We start from the raw sequence: 17,131 nt of genomic DNA, 5'->3' as shown, positions 1-17,131 counted from the left end.
CCTTATAGTCACCTTACTCCTAATTATGTATTTTTTTTTGGTCATTTTGTTTTAGGTGAACTGACCCCTTTCAGTATTTCCTGTAGTGCAGGCCTTGTAGTGGAGAATTCCCTCAATTTTTGGATGTCTGGAAAGGTCTTAATTTCTCCTTCATATCTAAAGGAGAGCTTAGCTGGATACATTATTCTAGGCTGGTAGTTCCTTACACTTAAATATTTTGAATATTTGATTCCACTCCTTTCTGGCTTGTAAAGTCTGTGCTGAGAAGTCTGATGATAATCTAATGAGTTTTCCTTTATACATTAACATTTTCTTCTTACTGGCTACCCTGGGAATTCTGTCTTTGTCATTGATTTTTGATAATTTTAATACAATATGTCTTGGTGAAGGCCTTTTTGGGTTGAGATAATTGGGTATTCTGTTGACTTCTTGAATTCTAAGCTCTAGTTCATTCCTTAGATTTGGGAAATTCTCGTCAACTATTTGTCTGAAATAGTTGCTTTCTAGTCCCTACTCCTTTCCTCGCCTTCAATAATGCCCATTATTCTTATGTTTCCTCTCCTGATGGTATCAGCTAGTTCTTATATTTCTGTTTCATTATTTTTCATTCTTCGATTTTTCTCTCCTTCCTTCTGATTGATTTCTAGATTTCTGTCTTCAATATCACGGATCTTTTCCTCCATTTGGTCAGCTCTATTTCCCAAGCTTGCTGTTTCATTTTTCAACTCTTGCAGTGTATTTTTTATCTCCAAAAGATCTATTCTGTTCTTTTTGAGGGTTTCAGTCTCCTTGCTCTGCTCATTTAGGTGTTTTTTCAATTCCCGAAATTGTTGATATGACTCATTTTGGAATTCATTGAGTTTTTTCAGAAGTACCATCTGAATTCTCTGTCATTTAAGTCGCATATTTCTATATCTGTAAGCTTATTTTCCGGAGATTTTTCCTTTTCTTTCTGAAATGGCTTGTCATCTTGGTTGTTCATGGTGTTTAATGGACTATTTCTCTGCCTGGGCATTAACGAAAGTGTATTCTTCTGTTTTTCCAGAAAGAAGATTTCTTATATTAAAGGTCACTTTTTAGCCTATTGCAAAGAAGGCACTTTTCTTTTGGTTTCCAATAAGTGGTGCCTAAGCCTCTTGAATCCCTGCTTTATATGAAGCCTTAATAATACCTTTTTATTTTCTTATAGATATTTAATCATACTTGCTACCCTCAGTCTCAGTCCGTCAGCGTTAGCAACAGTTTCAGTAGAGTTTGCTCAGATTCTCCTAGGGCTCCGTGGCGTTCTCTCTCGGAGCGTATTGGGGGAGGAGCCCTCTGGTATGGGAGTTGGGGGCTGTAGCTCAGCCTCAGTTTTGCAATTGCGGCCAGTAAAAATCAACTGTTGCTTTTCTGGCATCCTGCTTCTCTGCTTTCTGCCCTGATGACTGGGCCCTGCTGCCAGTTGTGTGAAGCTCGCAGCACTCTCAGGCAGGGCTATTCAAGAAACTCACCCCCGCTTCTCCCCTCCCTCTCCTCCTACAGGGAGCTCCAGTGGCTGCAAGAGGCACCTTCTTTATTTCTCCCAGTCCATCACCTGACACCTAAGGTTCAGACCTGTGGTAGCTCTTATGCGCAGATCCCACACTCAGACATGCCGATGTGCAGTTTGGGTGTTTTTTGTTGAATTTTAGATGTTCCACTTAATGTTGTTTCAAGGGGAGAGGTCTGGGGACGTCTCTCACTCCTCCATGTTTCTCCAAACTGCACTGGAGTTAATTTTAAATATGGAGTGAGGTTAGGGTCCAACTTCATTCTTTTGCTTGTGGTTATCCAGTTGTCCCAGTACTTTCGCTGCATCCTGTACATTTGGTATGTTGTGTTTTCATTTTCATTTGTCTCTAAGTATTTTCTAATTTCCCTTGTGATTTCTTCTTTGATCCATTGGTTGTTTAAGAGCGTGTTAATCCACAAATTTGTGAATTTTCCAGTTTTACTTCCATCATTGATTTGTAACTTTATCTCGTTGTGGTCAGAGAAGATACTTTGTCTGTTATTTATCTTTTTAAATTTGTTGAGACTTAATTTGTAGCTCAAAATATGGTCTGTTTTGGAAAATGTCCCACATGCATTTGGAAGAATGTGTATTCTGTTGTTGGATAGAGTGTCCTATACGTGTCTGTTTGATCCAGTTGTTTGTTATGTTTTTTAAATCCTCTATTTCCTTACTGATCTGTCTGGTTTTTCTATCCATTATTGTGCATGTAGGATATTGAAGTCTCCAGCTATTATTGTAGAACTGTCTATTTCTTCCTTCAATTCTGTCAGTTTTTGTTTCATATATTTTCATGGTGTGTCCTTAGATGTATAAATGTTTGTAATGGTTATATCTATTTGCTATATTTGCTATATCTCAGTCTCTTGTAATTTTTTAAAATTTAAGCCTGCTATTAGCCACTCTTGCTCTCTTTAGGTTACTGTTTGCATGGAATATCCTTTTCCATCTTTTCACTTTCAATCTATTTGTGTCTTTGTATCTAAAATAAGTCTCTTTTATATAGCATATAGTTGAATCATGAGTTTTTATTCATTCTGCCAGTGTCTTGTTGGAGAAGGTCATCATAATCACTTGTTGAGCCAAAAGTTAGACCCAGAAATTGGAGGCTCTTCACCCGCTTCCTTGTCCTGGGAGTGTGCATTTGGCTTGCATCCCCTGCTCCAAGAAGCTTCTTAAGGGATAAAGCCTTAAGATATGTGGAGTTGCGACTATCTGGATGATACAAGTGACTGAATCCAGTTTGGGCCATTATGTAAAAACTATTAAGATTTGACCGGCGGGTGCAGAGACTACTCGTCTTACAGCCAACCAACATATGTCTAATAAGTTCCCTTGTTTATTAAAACTGCCACTTACTAATCTGGAGTGGTCTACCTGTTTCTTCAGTCTCTCTCTGCCCTACGTGAATGGGGGCCCAGTTTCAGATTACACAGGGAAGCTCCTGAGGAGATTGCAAACTAACATCTCTGTCTTTAGATTGGAGAGTTTAATTCATTTACATTTAATGTAATTACTGTAATGGGGGCCTTCTGTTATTTGCTATTTGATTTCTTTATGCCTTATAGCTTTTTTTGTCCCTCATTTCCTGCATTACTGTCTTCTTTTATGTTTAGTTGATATTTTTATAGTGAAAAACTTAAATTTCTTTCTGATTTCTTTTTGTCTATATGCCATAGCTATTTTCTTTGTTGTTAACATGGGGGTTTCATTTAACATCCTAAAGTTATAACACTCATTTGAATTTTTACCAGCTTAATATTGAATTTTTACCAGCTTCAGTAACAGATACTCTAAACTTTTACAGCTCCATCTTCACACATTTCAGTTGATGTCACAAAATTACATCTTTATATATTGTGCTCCCCCAAACATAATCTAATAATTATTTTAAAAGCATTAGTCTCTTAAATTATATAGAAAAATGAAATTACAAACCATTTTTACAAATACATTAACTTTTATAATTGCCCGACAATTTACCTTTATTGAGATCTTGATATGGCTTCTTCATTTGGCTTCAGATTGCTGTTTAGTGTCCTTTCATTTCATCCTGCAGGACTCCCTTAAGCATTTCTTGCAGGGTAAGTCTAGTGGTAATGAACTCCCTCAGCTGTTGTTTATCTGGGAATGTCTTAATTTCTCTGTCACTCTTGAAGAAATTTGGCCAGATACAAGATTCTTGTTTGACAGTTGCTTTCTGACCTCCAAAGTTTCTGCTGATTATCTTATTGAGGATCCCTTGCATGTGATGATTCACATCTCTCTTGCTGCTTTCAAGATTCTCTCTTTGTCTTTGTCTTTTGCGGGTTTGATTTTAATGTGTCTTGGGGTGGAGTTATTCTTACTTAGAGTTCGTTGAATTTCTTGGATGTTTATATTTATGTTTCTCATCAAATTTGGGAAGTTTTCAGCCATTATTTCTCTGAATATTCTCTCTACCCCTTTCTCTCTATGTTCTCTTTCTAGGACTTCCACACAGTGCGTATGTTAGTCTGTTTGATGGTGTCCCACTGGTCCCTGAGGCTTTTTTCACTCTTCAATATATTTTCTTTCTGTTCCTAAGTCTTAACAATTCTCATTGCTCTATCTTTAACTTTACTGATTCTTCCTTCTGCCTACTTAAATCTGAATTTTAATCCCTCTAGTGAATTTTTTATTTCAGTTATTGTACTTTTCAACTCCAGAATTTCTTTTTGGTTTCTCGTTAGGTTTTCTGTCTTTATTGATATCTCTATCTTGATCATACATCATATTCTTGACTTTTTCCACATTGTCCTTTAGTTCCTTGAGCATCATTAGGAAAGTTCTTTTAAAGATGTTTTTCTAGCTAGCTTAAACGTAAATAAGTATTATAGCAAAATAACTTGACAATTGTCCATTCGCCTTGACTCAGTTAAATCCCTTTGGGAATGTAGCCAAGAAAATAAATAAAACCCATATTTATTGTAATATTAATTGGAAAGTTGGAAACAACATGCTCCCCTACAACAGGGGAATTAAGTAGTACCTATCCATATGATAAAATATTGTCCAGCTTTTAATTTATGAAATACATTAGTAATATAAAGAAATTTTGTATAACGTCTAGTAAAAAGAGCCAGATAAAAAAAGTACAGTTGTTATAATAATTATATAAAAATATTAACAGATACCCTAAAAAGAAATACCAAAATATTGTTTTTGTATTTGATAATGGCATTATAGATGACTTTTTAAAATTAATCTTTTCTCTATTTTCCAAATACATAGTCCTCATTAAGCATGTATTACTTTTTTCATAATCAAAACAAACTTTATTAGGTAAAAAAATTACCTAGCTGTACACAACTATAAGTAATGCAGAGATATAACTGTGGGGTTGTTTTCATGTTAATTTGAATCTCTCCACAACAGGAAATGATAAAGCCTTCAAATGGTGGTGGCTGAAGGATTTGACTTTACCATTATTCTACCTGATTCTCTTCCTGTGTCAGTTTGCCTCAGCATTATTTTTATCTTCTCCCTCCTTCTCACTTATTCTTTGTGCATTCTAAAAAATAAGTAATTAATTTTTTTCTTTCCTTCTCAGCATACCCAGTTGTTGTCTATGGGCCCCAGCCCATGAGATATGGAGCCCCACTGGGGGGATACGGAGCCCCACCAGCGGGATACAGAGCCCCACCAGAGGGGTCTGAAGCTCTGCCTGAGGGATACAGAGCCCCACCCGCATATGGAGCCCCAGCAGAGGGATCTGTAGCTCCGCTGGCAGGATATGAAGCCCCAACAGCAGGATACGAAGCTCCACCTGCGGGATACAGAGCTCCACCTGCAGAATATGAAGCCCCACCTCCGGGATATGGAGCCCAGCCTGTAGGATATGGACTCCCACCTGCGGGATATGTAACCCCATCAGCTGGAAATGAAGCCCCACCTTCGGGACAAGAGGCTCCACCTACTAGAAATAGAGCTGAGTCTCACAAATCTGTGTCAGCCCAGCCTGCTGGATATGAGGCTTCTACTCCTTCTGCCTCATCTTCTCAGGCCCCTTAACCTTCTAAGAAGTAAGCCTTGAAGACTCACCAAGCGAAGTGGCAGCACCCTAAAACTGAAGTCAGGATAAGAAGGACTCAGGTATGTTGTTTAAAGCCCTTTCTTAAGTAGTTGTCCCACCCTTTGGAAAGGCAATCTTAGGGAGAAGGTGAAGGTTTACTTCCATGCCTAGATTTTAGAAGTAGAGTTAATTCTTGATTACATGGGCTAAAGGCTTACAGGGCTAATTCTCTAGTAATTCGGTTGACATTGGGCTGCATTTTTTAACATACCTTGTATGTGAGTATGGAAAAAGCTTTCTGCCTTTTTCCCCTCCCCCATCCAAGAAACATTTATTATTCTGAGTTTGCTAGGCGCTAAGATATGTGTTAGGAATATCAAATTGAACACTTAGTTATTTTTCACAGTATTATTTATATTAGTGAAAGGATGGAACAACCTAAATTTTCAATAGTGAGAGAGAATTTCATAAATTATAGTATATACATCCAATGGAATATTATGCAGCCACTGAAAATGATGTCTAGAGGCAGAGAAAGCCTTCTTTAAGAAGACCAAAGCCAATGACTCAATAAAGGAAAACATAAAATATAAATTTGACTATATTGAAATTTTTAAATTCTGTATGACCAAAGTTAAAAGATAGGCAACAGACTACAAGAAAGTGATATCCAACATATATATTAAACCAATAACTTATGGTCAGAATATATGAACTCTTAAAAATCAACCCAAAAGAAAAAAAAGACAAAAGGTATGAATTCCCCACTAACTGAGTGGCCAAGAAACATTTGAAAAGATGTTCATCCAATTTGACTAGTGTTAGGGAGACGCAGCATGGATGAGAAACACTTTTTATCTCCAATGATTTACAAATATTAAAAATACTGAAAAACTCAAGTGTTGAGAAGGATATGGGGGGGATGGTTATTGTTATACACTACTGGTGGGAGTTGATATGCCTTTTTAGAAAGGCATTTGGCAGTACCTTTTCTCTTCTCTTCTCTTTTCTTTTCTTCTTTTTTTAGGGGCGGCAACCCTTGGTTGACCTCACAGATTGCAAGGACCTTGTCAGTTTACAATCCCTTATTTTTTATTTTTTATGCCTATAGCACCTGGTCTTCCTAGGTGGTCTCCCATCCAAGTGGGATTACCTTTTAAAAGTTAAAATAAATAAAACCCACTCTTGATTTAGTGGTTTTACTTCTCAATATCTAACCCTGAGAAATACTTGCATGTGTGCAAAGTTGTATGTGGGAAGATTTCATTACATTCATTGTTTCTAACAGTGTAAAATTAGAAATAACCTATATGTTTATTAATAGTAAATATTTAAATAAACTTTGATACTTCCATGATGTGTATTCAAAAATTTCTAAGAATTATTGTTAAATGAGGAAAGCAAGTGTATATACCACAGATATTTTCAGTCCCATCAGATAGAATGCCCCCCTTTATAACTAATATTTTGTAATGTCTCCTTTACTTGGAGTGAAATCTGTAGACAATTGCACATGATTCCACACCATTTCAACCAAAATCAATATACTATAAATGCGATATAAAGAAGAAATAGAAAAGTAGTTTGTAGTAAAATTTTAAGTATTTTAATATATAAATTCTCAGATTTCACCACACTAGAAGACATAACAAAGTGATCAGGTGGGAGCAGTGTTGCCTCTGAGTTGGGGAGCTGCATACCGAGGAGCTAGGATGGGGATGGAAATTTAGTTTTTTCCACAATTTTAAAACTAAATAACATGCTAGGCTCTACCTTGCTTATAAATTGTGCAGCGGCTCCTCACAGCCTTCAGGATAAAGTCAAAACTCCTGTTTTTCACATATATGCGGCTCATGTTATGCTCCTTAGCATTCAAGGCCCTGCACAATCTGTCCCCTCCAGTGACCTCTCCAGCTGTGGGATCAGCCAAGCAGAACTAAACGCAGACACTGAACTGCATGGCCTCTGCCTTCCTCCCCACCTCATTCTGTTCATCTTTCAAAACAACCCAGAAGTTCTTCAGAGAGTTTTTTCTGTGTTCCCGTTCTAGCATAAATGCCCTTCTGCCGAGCTTGTATTGTACTCTCAGAATGTTTCCGGTGAAATATTGTGCCAGTCCTATGCTCACCTCCTCCATAACCTGTGAGCTCCTTGAGAGCAAAGGCTGAATCCCATTGCAGGGGCCTAGCAGAAGGCATGGCACACAGTGTTGCCTAGTAAACATTTGTCAAGTGAATAAAGACATGAATAAATTGTGTTTCTTGATTTAATATATACACATATAATATATATGCACCCCAGAGTTCTGGCTACCAGCTGAAGATAATTATTTGCAGAATCAGTTTTGTTTGGCAAAACTTAGGATTAGAAATTAAAATTTCAGATTTTAGAGAAAGCTGCCCCCTCTCTGGCTTGTTGAGTTGAACAAGCCAGAAGTCCTGAAGTGAAGGCATGGTTATATTTCACCTCTTCCTATCTCACAGCCATGGTTTATGTGGCTCATACTGGCCAAAGCCACCTCTGGCAACGTGGTTCCAGAGGACCCATCTGGTGATTAAAAGGCCTTTGAGTGAGCAAATGACCATTACTGTGCTTGGGTGCCAGGCAGTGTGCTAAGGCACTTCATAAGCATATCTCACTTACTTCCCATAGCAACTGGTGAAGTGGGAACTGTTAATAGCTTATTTTACAGGTAAACATACTGAAACTTGAAGACCTTAGAAAACCAAAGAATCTACAACTGTTGAGTGGCGGAGACAGGACATGAATCCAGGCTGGACCCAGAGCCTGGGACCCTAACCTCTGACTAGAGAACCTGTTCCCTAGCATCTTCTTTTTATCCCACAGGTGCCAAGCAGTAGAAGGAGTTTCCTGTGCAGGGAATGGCCTGATCCTCTCCACACATCTGTGAGGTCCTGGTGAGCTCTGAGTCCCTTTCCTGCTGTAGGCTTGATCCCTGGTAGTCAGAGGGCCTTGAAAATCAGTTGTGTCAGAGGTGGAATAGTAGGTCAAAGGAAGGCTGATTTCTCATAGGACTGGGAGAGTGGTTCCAGATCTGCTGCTGCTGTGTAGCTGGGCTATAGGAGTTGCTAGAAGCCTGAGACCAGCTGCCCTTGAGCCAGCTCAGCTGGCACAGGAAAGAGAATCCTGAGATAAGTAAGTTTTTCATGGCCTCATCCCTTCACCACAGCCCCAGACCTGAAGGCTCTGCTGCGTTAATTGCCTTAGTGATGCACCCTGAGTAAAGGGTATTTATAACGGATGGAAGGTGAAGAGTGAGAGGGGCAGTAATTACGTCAAGTGGTTGGACCTTTTATTAACTGTTTGTACCACGCACTCTGCTAGGTACTTTACATGCATAATTTAGCAAAGTGGGTGCTTGGACCCCACTCTCATAAAGAAATGGGGACTGAGAGGGAAGCAAATTGCCTAAGGCATTGGTCCCTAACCTTTTTAATACCAGGGACTGGTGCTGAATCTAATGCCTGATGAGCTGAGGTAGAGCTGAGGTGGCGATGTTGGCGCTAGGGTGTGGCTGCAAATACAAATGAATCTTCACTGGCTCACCTCCTACTGTGCAGCCCAGTTCCTAACAGGCAACAGACCAGTACTGGTCTGTGGCCCAGGGGTTGGGGACCTCTGGCCTAAGGCACACAGCTGGCTAATAAGTGACAGGGTAGGGTCTGAATGTAGGTTTCCCTTTTTACACACTCATTTATTGAGTGCCTTTTATGTGCCATCTCTGTGAGCTTGCGATATCAGTGACCAAAACAGACAAAAAATTCCTGCTCTCATGAAGCTTATATTCTAGTAATACTAAGATGCAGTCAATACATATTATGTTATATAACTAGGCATATCATTCAAACTGCAGAAAAAGCAAAAACAGATATGCTGATAAGAGCTATGAAAAAATATAGAACAAAATAAGAAAGATTGGGAGTGCTGGGGGCTTGGCAGAGGGTGCAGTTTGCAGTAGAGCCTTGTTGAGAAGATAATATTCGAGTAAAGATTCAAAGGATAAAGAAATGAGGGAGCTAGTCATGCAGACACCCGGGGAAGCGTGCTCTAGGCACAGGGAACAGCTCGTGTAAAGGCAGCGTAATTCCAGGGTGCCTTCCCTGATACCCAGTGCCTCAAAACAGGTGAATGTGAGAAGGCTCCTGTTCTCAAGGAAAGGAAAATGCTAGAAAACAGATCGCAAGCCGGCCAGAGCGATATCTGAACTGGTCCACATAAAACAGCTTGGGCATGGAGACTGATTTCTGGGTCCTTGTAGAGAACAGGCCTCCTTCCTGCCTCCATCTTAAGGACAAAAGAGAGGTTAAAGTAACCGAAGAGGCCGAGTCGCCCTGGCTTTACACCCTCCATTAAAATCCACTTGCTGTTGCACACCTCTGCTGTGGCCTTGGTCTGTGTTCTGAGGGCATCTGTGATATGATTAGCCTGGTTCTGGTCTCTTGGGACCGTTCAGTAGAGCAGTGTGGATGTGCCCAGGCTCCTGGCTCCTGGCATTCTGGCTGGGCTCTACACTTGTCCTGCTTCAGCTGTTCATTATCTGGTTCCAAGAGAGACTTCAGTGCTGAAGTCTTGAATCCCCTTGATGGGGCACTTGTCTGTCAGGAAAGCCCGTTCTCTGACTCCACGGAGAGGAGGGCCGGAATAAATCGATGTGAGAGCTTGTAGGCTGACCACTTGTTTGTTGTGCTGCCCAGTTGGTGCCCTGGGCTTCTAAGAATGGGTTTAGGTCAAGTACTTACTGAGGCTGCTCTGTGCCGGCCCTGTGCTCCGAGGACTCCGATACGCCCTGATCTCGAGGAATACAGACCGCTCCAGAGATAGACAATTTCATTATGTTTTGGAAATGTCCACCCTGTCCTAGACCCCACCCACCCCCAAAATGTGGGATTGGGGCAGGTAGGTACTTCAGCCTCTGTGTGGTCCCCTGGGAAGGTTGTCTGGACCTCTTCCTGTTGGCTTGCCCTGAGGATCTTACTTTCCTTGGTTGTCAGACCTCTGTGTGGGCCTCGGAGTACTTCATTTTGGGAACTACTGAGACAGGACAGGTAGTGCAGGCACACCCCCTCCCCCTCGAGGATGTGGCTCTGGAAATTTTTCCTTTCTTCAGACCTCCTCTCCCTGTTTTAGCCCCAGCAGCGGGGATAAGCCTAGATGCTATCTTTGGCCAAAGTATGACCTTTGGCTAATTATATCATTACAATCTCATCTGCATTGCAAATACTGCAGCTCCCATCATGCACCTGATGCCAGGACAATTCCAGAAACACCATATGAGGAAGAAAAAGAGGGAACCCAAGCTCCCTGCCTACTGGGAGGAGACAACAAGGCTAGTCAGCACCACATTTTCCTGGGCTCCGCCTCCAAGGAAAACAAAGAGTTCATAACCAGCCATCTTGGTGTGACTCGCTCATTCTCTTTCTCTCAAGTAAGCCCGCACTGCCCCTCCTTGAGTGTGTACTTTCACTTTAATAAATTTTGTGCTTTCCTGCTCACTATTTGCTATTCGTCTTACCCTTGAACTCTTCTTGTGAAATAAGACAAGAACCTTTCTGGCAACACCATTTTAGAAATACTTCTGCTCAAGCTTGGGCTTCTCCCTTGGACCCAATTCTGGCATATATACCTCTGGCTTTTACCTGATGACCAATAAGAGAGAGACACTCCCAACTTCTGACAAAAGTGTGGTGAGAGAGGTCTGCACAGGTTTAGAAGAGGGGTTCTGACCGCCTTAAGGTGGTCCTGTGGGCTTCCTGGGGAAGGGGATGTCTGCATTGTTCTGCCCTCAAGAGAAACTGTTTAACCAGAGCCTAACCGACCTGGGGAAGGGAGACATCTGACTCCGGCCCACTGTAGCCTTTCATGTGGAGGAAGGGAAATACCTTTAGCCTTTCTGCCTTAACTAAGAGATGTGGGGATGGAGGGCCCAGCAATGAGCAAACACTAGTGAAAGTCAAAGGCAAAGGCTCACTCAAAGGCTGACACCTAAACTAGGTAGGATGATAGAATGCTGCTTTTCCCCCAACACCTTACCGGCCACATCAACCAGGTTCCTGCATAATGATGAGATTACAACTGAAAGAACTGCAGATTTCAGACCTTACTTAAGACGTTTCTGGGAAACACAGTGACAGCAGAGGAGACAAAACCAAGAATGTCAGAGGAAATTTTAGCCTCTAACACCTACAGCTATAGCAAACAGTAAACACAGCTTACCTCCAAGCCAAATAAACATGAACCCTCGATTGACATTCAGTTCCTTTTACTTAGCATTTCATGTCCGGCTTTTAGCATAAAACCGCAAGGCATACGAAAAGACAGTACTGCTTGGACAGAGCAAATATCAAAATGAGCCTCAGACATGGCAAAGATGGTGGAATTACCAGACAGGAATCTATCTATCTATCTATCTATCTATCTATCTATCTATCTATCTATCTATCTATCTATCTATCTATCATCTATCTATTTTTTATTCTTAGTGAGGCAACCCTTGGTTGACCTCAGATTGCAAAGACCCTGTCAGCTTAAAATCCCTTATCTTTTACACCTACAGCACCTGGTCTTCCTAGGTGGTCTCCTATCCAAGTACTAACTAGGCCCGACCCTGCTTAGCTTCTGAGATCAGATGGAATCGGGCTTGTTTGGGGTAGCGTGGCCGTAGACTCAGACAGGAGTTTAAAACAACTAATTAATATGCTAAGGGCTGTAATGGAAAACGTGGACAACATGCAAAAATCAATGGGTAATATAAGCAGAGAGATGGAAACTAAGACATAATCAAAAAGAAAAGCTAGAAATCAAAAACACTAATAGAAATGAAGAAAGCCTTTGATGCAGTTATCAGTAGATTGGACATGGCCAAGGAAAGAATCAGTGACCTTGAACATATGTTGATAGTAACCTCCAAAACTGAAATGCAGAGAGAAACAAGAAATATGTGGAACAGAATATCCAAAAACTGTGGAACAATTACAAAATGTGTAGCTTACATACACAGAGCATACATGTACACAATGGGACTACCAGAGAAGAAAAAAGATAGGAACGGAAGAAATATTTGAAGTATTAATGACTTAGAATTTTCCAAAATTAAGGACAGATACCAAACCATTGATCTAGGAATCTCAGAGAATACTGAGTAAATACTAAAACATCTACAACTAGGCGTATCATGTTGAAACTGTAGAAACATCAGAGACAAAGGGAAAAAATCTTGAAGTCAGAGCGGGGAAATCTTATAGAGGAACAAGGATAAGAATTACATCAGACTTCTCTTTAGAAACCATTCCAGTAAGAAAAGAGTGAAGTTAAATATTTAAAGTGCTTTAAAAAATGTAGAATTCTGTATCCGGTGAAATTGTCCTTCGAAAATGAAGAAATACTTTATTAGACAAACTAAAGTCAAGGGAATTTGTCACCAAAAGTGCTGCCTTGCCAGAAATGCTTTAAAAAGCCCTTTGGAGAGAAAGAAAATGATGTGGATCAGAAAATTGGATCTACTAAAAGAAAGGAGGAGTGATAGAGGAGGAATAAATTAAAGTAAGATAAAATATTTTATTCGTAAACTAACATATGATAGTTTGTTCAGAATAGTAGTAACAACAGTGTATTCAGTGATTATTCCTTATGGCTGAGTGAAATGAATGACAGCAATGTTATAAGGGAATAGAGGAACTGGAAATCTGTTTTGAGGTACTCTCTGTGAAGCAGTATAATGCTATTTGAAAGTGGACTTGGATTAGCTGTAAATGTATATCACAAACTCTAGGGTGACCATTAAAAAAGGTTAGAAAAAAATAGTACAATTGATATATAAGAGAGGAGAGGAAATGGAATCATAAGATGCTTAATTAAAACCAGAAAAGGCAGAAAAGAGTAGAGGACAATGGATAGAAAACAGTAAAATATATGGTAGCTATTGATCCAACCACATCAGTAATCATTTTAAACACCAATGGTCTAAATACACATATCAAAAGACAGACTGTCAGAGTGGATTGAAAAAACAAGACTCTATATCGTCTACAGGAAACCCACTCTAAATACAAGAACACAGATTAAGAGGAAAGGCATAGAAGAAATTCTGGGGATTGGTTGCATAGCATTGTGAATATCAACACTACTGAACTGTACACTTAAAAAGGTTAAGATGGTAAATTTTATGTTACTTTATCACTAGTTTTTTAAAAAGAAAAAAGGAATGGAGAAGGATACATTTTGCTAACACACATCAAAAGAAAGCTGACTTCGGAGCAAAGAAAATCATTGGGAGGGAGAGGGGCATTATATAATGATAAAAGGGCTAATTCTCCAAGAAGACATAACAATTTTTAATGCACATGCACCTAATGACAGGGAACCAAAATATGTGAGGCAAAAACCGGAAACTACAGAGAGGAATAGACAAATCCAGGATTACATTTGGAGAATTCAACACCCTTCTATCAGTAACTGACAGATCCAGCAGGCAGAGAGTCAGTGAGGACATAGTTGAACTAAACAGCATCAAACTCTGTTTAATTGACATTCATAGAATGCGTCATCCAGCAGCAGAATAAACATTCTTCTCAAGTTCACATGGAACATTCAGCAAGATAGGCCACGTCACACTCTGAGACACAAAGGCTCTCCATCTGTGGATGATTGTCTAAGACAGTGTTTGGGGTCTCAGACCGTGGCTGGGGCTGGAGCGTTTACAGGCCACTGCAGGGTCCACAGCCAGGAACAAGGTCTGTATGCCTGTTACATGATGCGTGGGTGGGTAAGACTTCTCCCGGGTCCCTTGGCATGTAGCGCTGGACTCCACAGTGCCCACAGCTCCCACAAGGCACTTTTGTCCATGGATGGGTGCCAAATTGCTGTCGAGTGGGGAGATACATGACAGATATCTTACTCAGCCATGTTGCTGACGTCTCCCCAATTTTTAAATTCTTACTCCTTACCCAGAATATCTACCTGACAGAGGTTATTCTCCCTGTCGTCTTCCCCCTTTTATGGACAGGAACAACCTAGGCAAGAGTGAGGCTGGCTCTGTTCCTGGAGCCATCAGATGTTCAGGTAAGGATGGCAGAAAAGTTTGGTAACATTGAATGGGAGAAAAAGAATATTACGATGTTATTTTGCATTTTACCAGGAGTCTGGCAAAGAAGGAAGTAGAGCAAGAATCATTAATGGTAAGTCAACATCTAACTCTGATAAGCACAGTCACCAACAGTGGCAGGGCAGGTGTCCATTCCTAATGACACCCAGTTTCTTCCTTCATTCCTCCGCTTGGGTGTCCCAGGGCTGCAGGATGTGTGCTTCTGGACTGGATTCCCCTTTTCTTTGCGTATGTTGTTGCACTCTTGGGGAATGCTGCTGCCCTGTTTGTGATCCAGACTGAACATATTCTGCATGAGATCATGTACTATTTTCTAATCTTGTTGGACTCTATCGACCTGGGCCTGTCCGCGGCCACCATCCCTAAAATGCTGGGCACCTTCTGGTTAACTCTCATGGATATATCTTTTTTTTTTTAATTGTAGTAAAAAAAAAAAGTTTAATCTTAACTATTTTTAAGTGTACACTTCATAGTGTTAGCTGTACAGGTTTCCCCCGCTTTGTGAAAGTAGAGCGTTCCTATGAAACCTTTCGTAAGCCAAGATGGCATAAAGTGTCCCGTTTTATGAAAGTTTGCGTTTCACCACTTTGCTTTTATGAAAGACCTATATTAGTATGGAAATGGCTTTTTCATGGAAGTGAAAATCCTCTTCAGATTTCGTTTGGTTAGTGAAAACAGGTATTAATGTAGGGTTGTTTTTGTAACAGCGAAGTGGCATAATGCAAACTTTTGGAAAGTGGGAGATACCTGTACTCACTGTTGTGCAATGATTCCCTATAATGTTTTCATTTTGCAAGACTGAAACTCTATACCCGTTGAACAACTACCCATTTCCCCCTCCCCCACCCCCTGCAACCACCATTTTACTCTGTTTCTATGAAATTGACTACTTTAGATACCTCATATAAGTGAAATCACACAGTATGTCTTTTTGTGACTGGCTTATTTCACTTAGCATAATATTCTCAAGGTTCATCCATGCTGTAGCATGTGACAGCACTTCCTTCTTTTTTAAGGCTGAATAATTTTCCATCGTATGTATATACTTAATTTTCTTTATCCATTCATCCATTGTTGGACTTTTAGATTGCTTCCACGTTTTGGCTATTGTGAATAATACTGCAATGGACATAGGTGTGAGAGTTTTTATTAACAGCCTTATTGGTATACAATTCATATATCACATAGTCTACCCATTTTAACATGTAGAATTCAGTGTTTTTTAGTGTATTCACGGATATGTGCAACCACCACTCCAGTCAATTTAGGAGCATTTTCATCACCTCAGAAAGAAACCTTGTACCTTTTAGCCACCATCCCCTGCCCCCACATCCTCCCCACCCAGCCCTCAGCAACTACTAATATGTCTATATAGATTTTCGTATCCTGGACTTTCATAGGAATGGAATCGTATAGTCTGTGGTCTTTTGTGACTGGCTTCTGCCCTTTAGCATAGCGTTTCCAAGATTCATCCATGTCGTTGCATGTCAGTACTTTACTCCATTTTGTGGCTGAATAATATTCCATAGTATGGTTAACCATATTTTGTTTATTTATTCATCAGTTGGTAGACGTTTGGATTGTTTCCACCTTTTGGCTATTACATAATGCTGCTGTAAACATCTTTTTACAAGGTTTTGTATGGACATATGTTTTCATTTCTTTGGGGTTTATACATAGATGTGGAATTGCTGTCACGGTAACTATGTTTAATCATTTGAGGAATTGCCAGGCCATCTTCCACAGTAGCTGGATCAGTTTTATATTCCTATCAGCAGTGTATGAAGGTTTCGATTTCTCCACATCTTTGCCAACACTAATTATCTCGCTTTTTAATTCTAGCTACTCTTTTGGGTGTGAAGTGGTATCTCATTGTGGTTTCTGTTTGCATTTCCCTAATGGTTAGTGATGTTGAGCATTGGCCATTTGCATATTTTCTTTAGGAAAATGTCAATTCAGATCTTTTGCCCATTTTTTAATGGGGTTATTTATCTTTTTATTATTGAGTTGTAAGAGTTGTTTATATGTTTTAAATAGAAGTCCCTTATTAAAAATTTGAATTGCAGATATTTTCTCCCATTGCGTGGGTTGTCTTTTCATTCCTTTTAACATAGGCAGATTATAGCTATAAATTTCCCTCTGATCACTGCTTTCATGCCTAAGTTTTGGTATGTTGTGTATTCATTTTCATTCATCTTAGAGTATTTTCTCTTGTATGTGATGAGTCACTTGTCTTGCGGTTTTCAAAATTCTTTGTCTTTTCAAAGTTTGAATATGATGTCTAGGTATGGATCGCTTTTAAATTTATCCTACTTGGAGCTCTTTGCCCTTCTTAGATGTGTAGATTACTGTTTCTCATGAAATATGGGAAGTTTTGATCCATTATTTTTCAAATACTCTTTCTGCCCTTTCTTTTTTATGTGTATGTTGCATGGTGCCCCTA

At 39.9% G+C, this 17,131-nt stretch overlaps 1 protein-coding gene and 1 pseudogene across 1 annotated transcript in view; one reads left to right on the top strand and one right to left on the bottom strand.

Moving 5' to 3' along the window:
• Positions 1-5,390, top strand: part of WBP2NL (WBP2 N-terminal like) — a 26,144-nt gene extending 20,754 nt beyond the window's left edge. The window contains exons 6-7 of the mRNA XM_011369114.1: positions 5,106-5,179; positions 5,286-5,390. Coding sequence (XP_011367416.1) covers positions 5,106-5,179; positions 5,286-5,390 — 179 coding nt within the window. The remainder of the gene's footprint in view (positions 1-5,105; positions 5,180-5,285) is intronic.
• A 6,742-nt stretch (positions 5,391-12,132) lies between these two features.
• On the bottom strand, positions 12,133-12,251 carry LOC111745066 (annotated as a pseudogene).
• Between the last annotated feature and the right edge of the window lie 4,880 nt (positions 12,252-17,131).

The sequence above is a fragment of the Pteropus vampyrus genome, unplaced genomic scaffold (genome assembly GCF_000151845.1).
Source record: "Pteropus vampyrus isolate Shadow unplaced genomic scaffold, Pvam_2.0 Scaffold145, whole genome shotgun sequence".
NCBI classification, from domain to species: Eukaryota; Metazoa; Chordata; class Mammalia; order Chiroptera; family Pteropodidae; genus Pteropus; species Pteropus vampyrus.
This window is presented reverse-complemented; position numbering and strand designations above follow the sequence as displayed.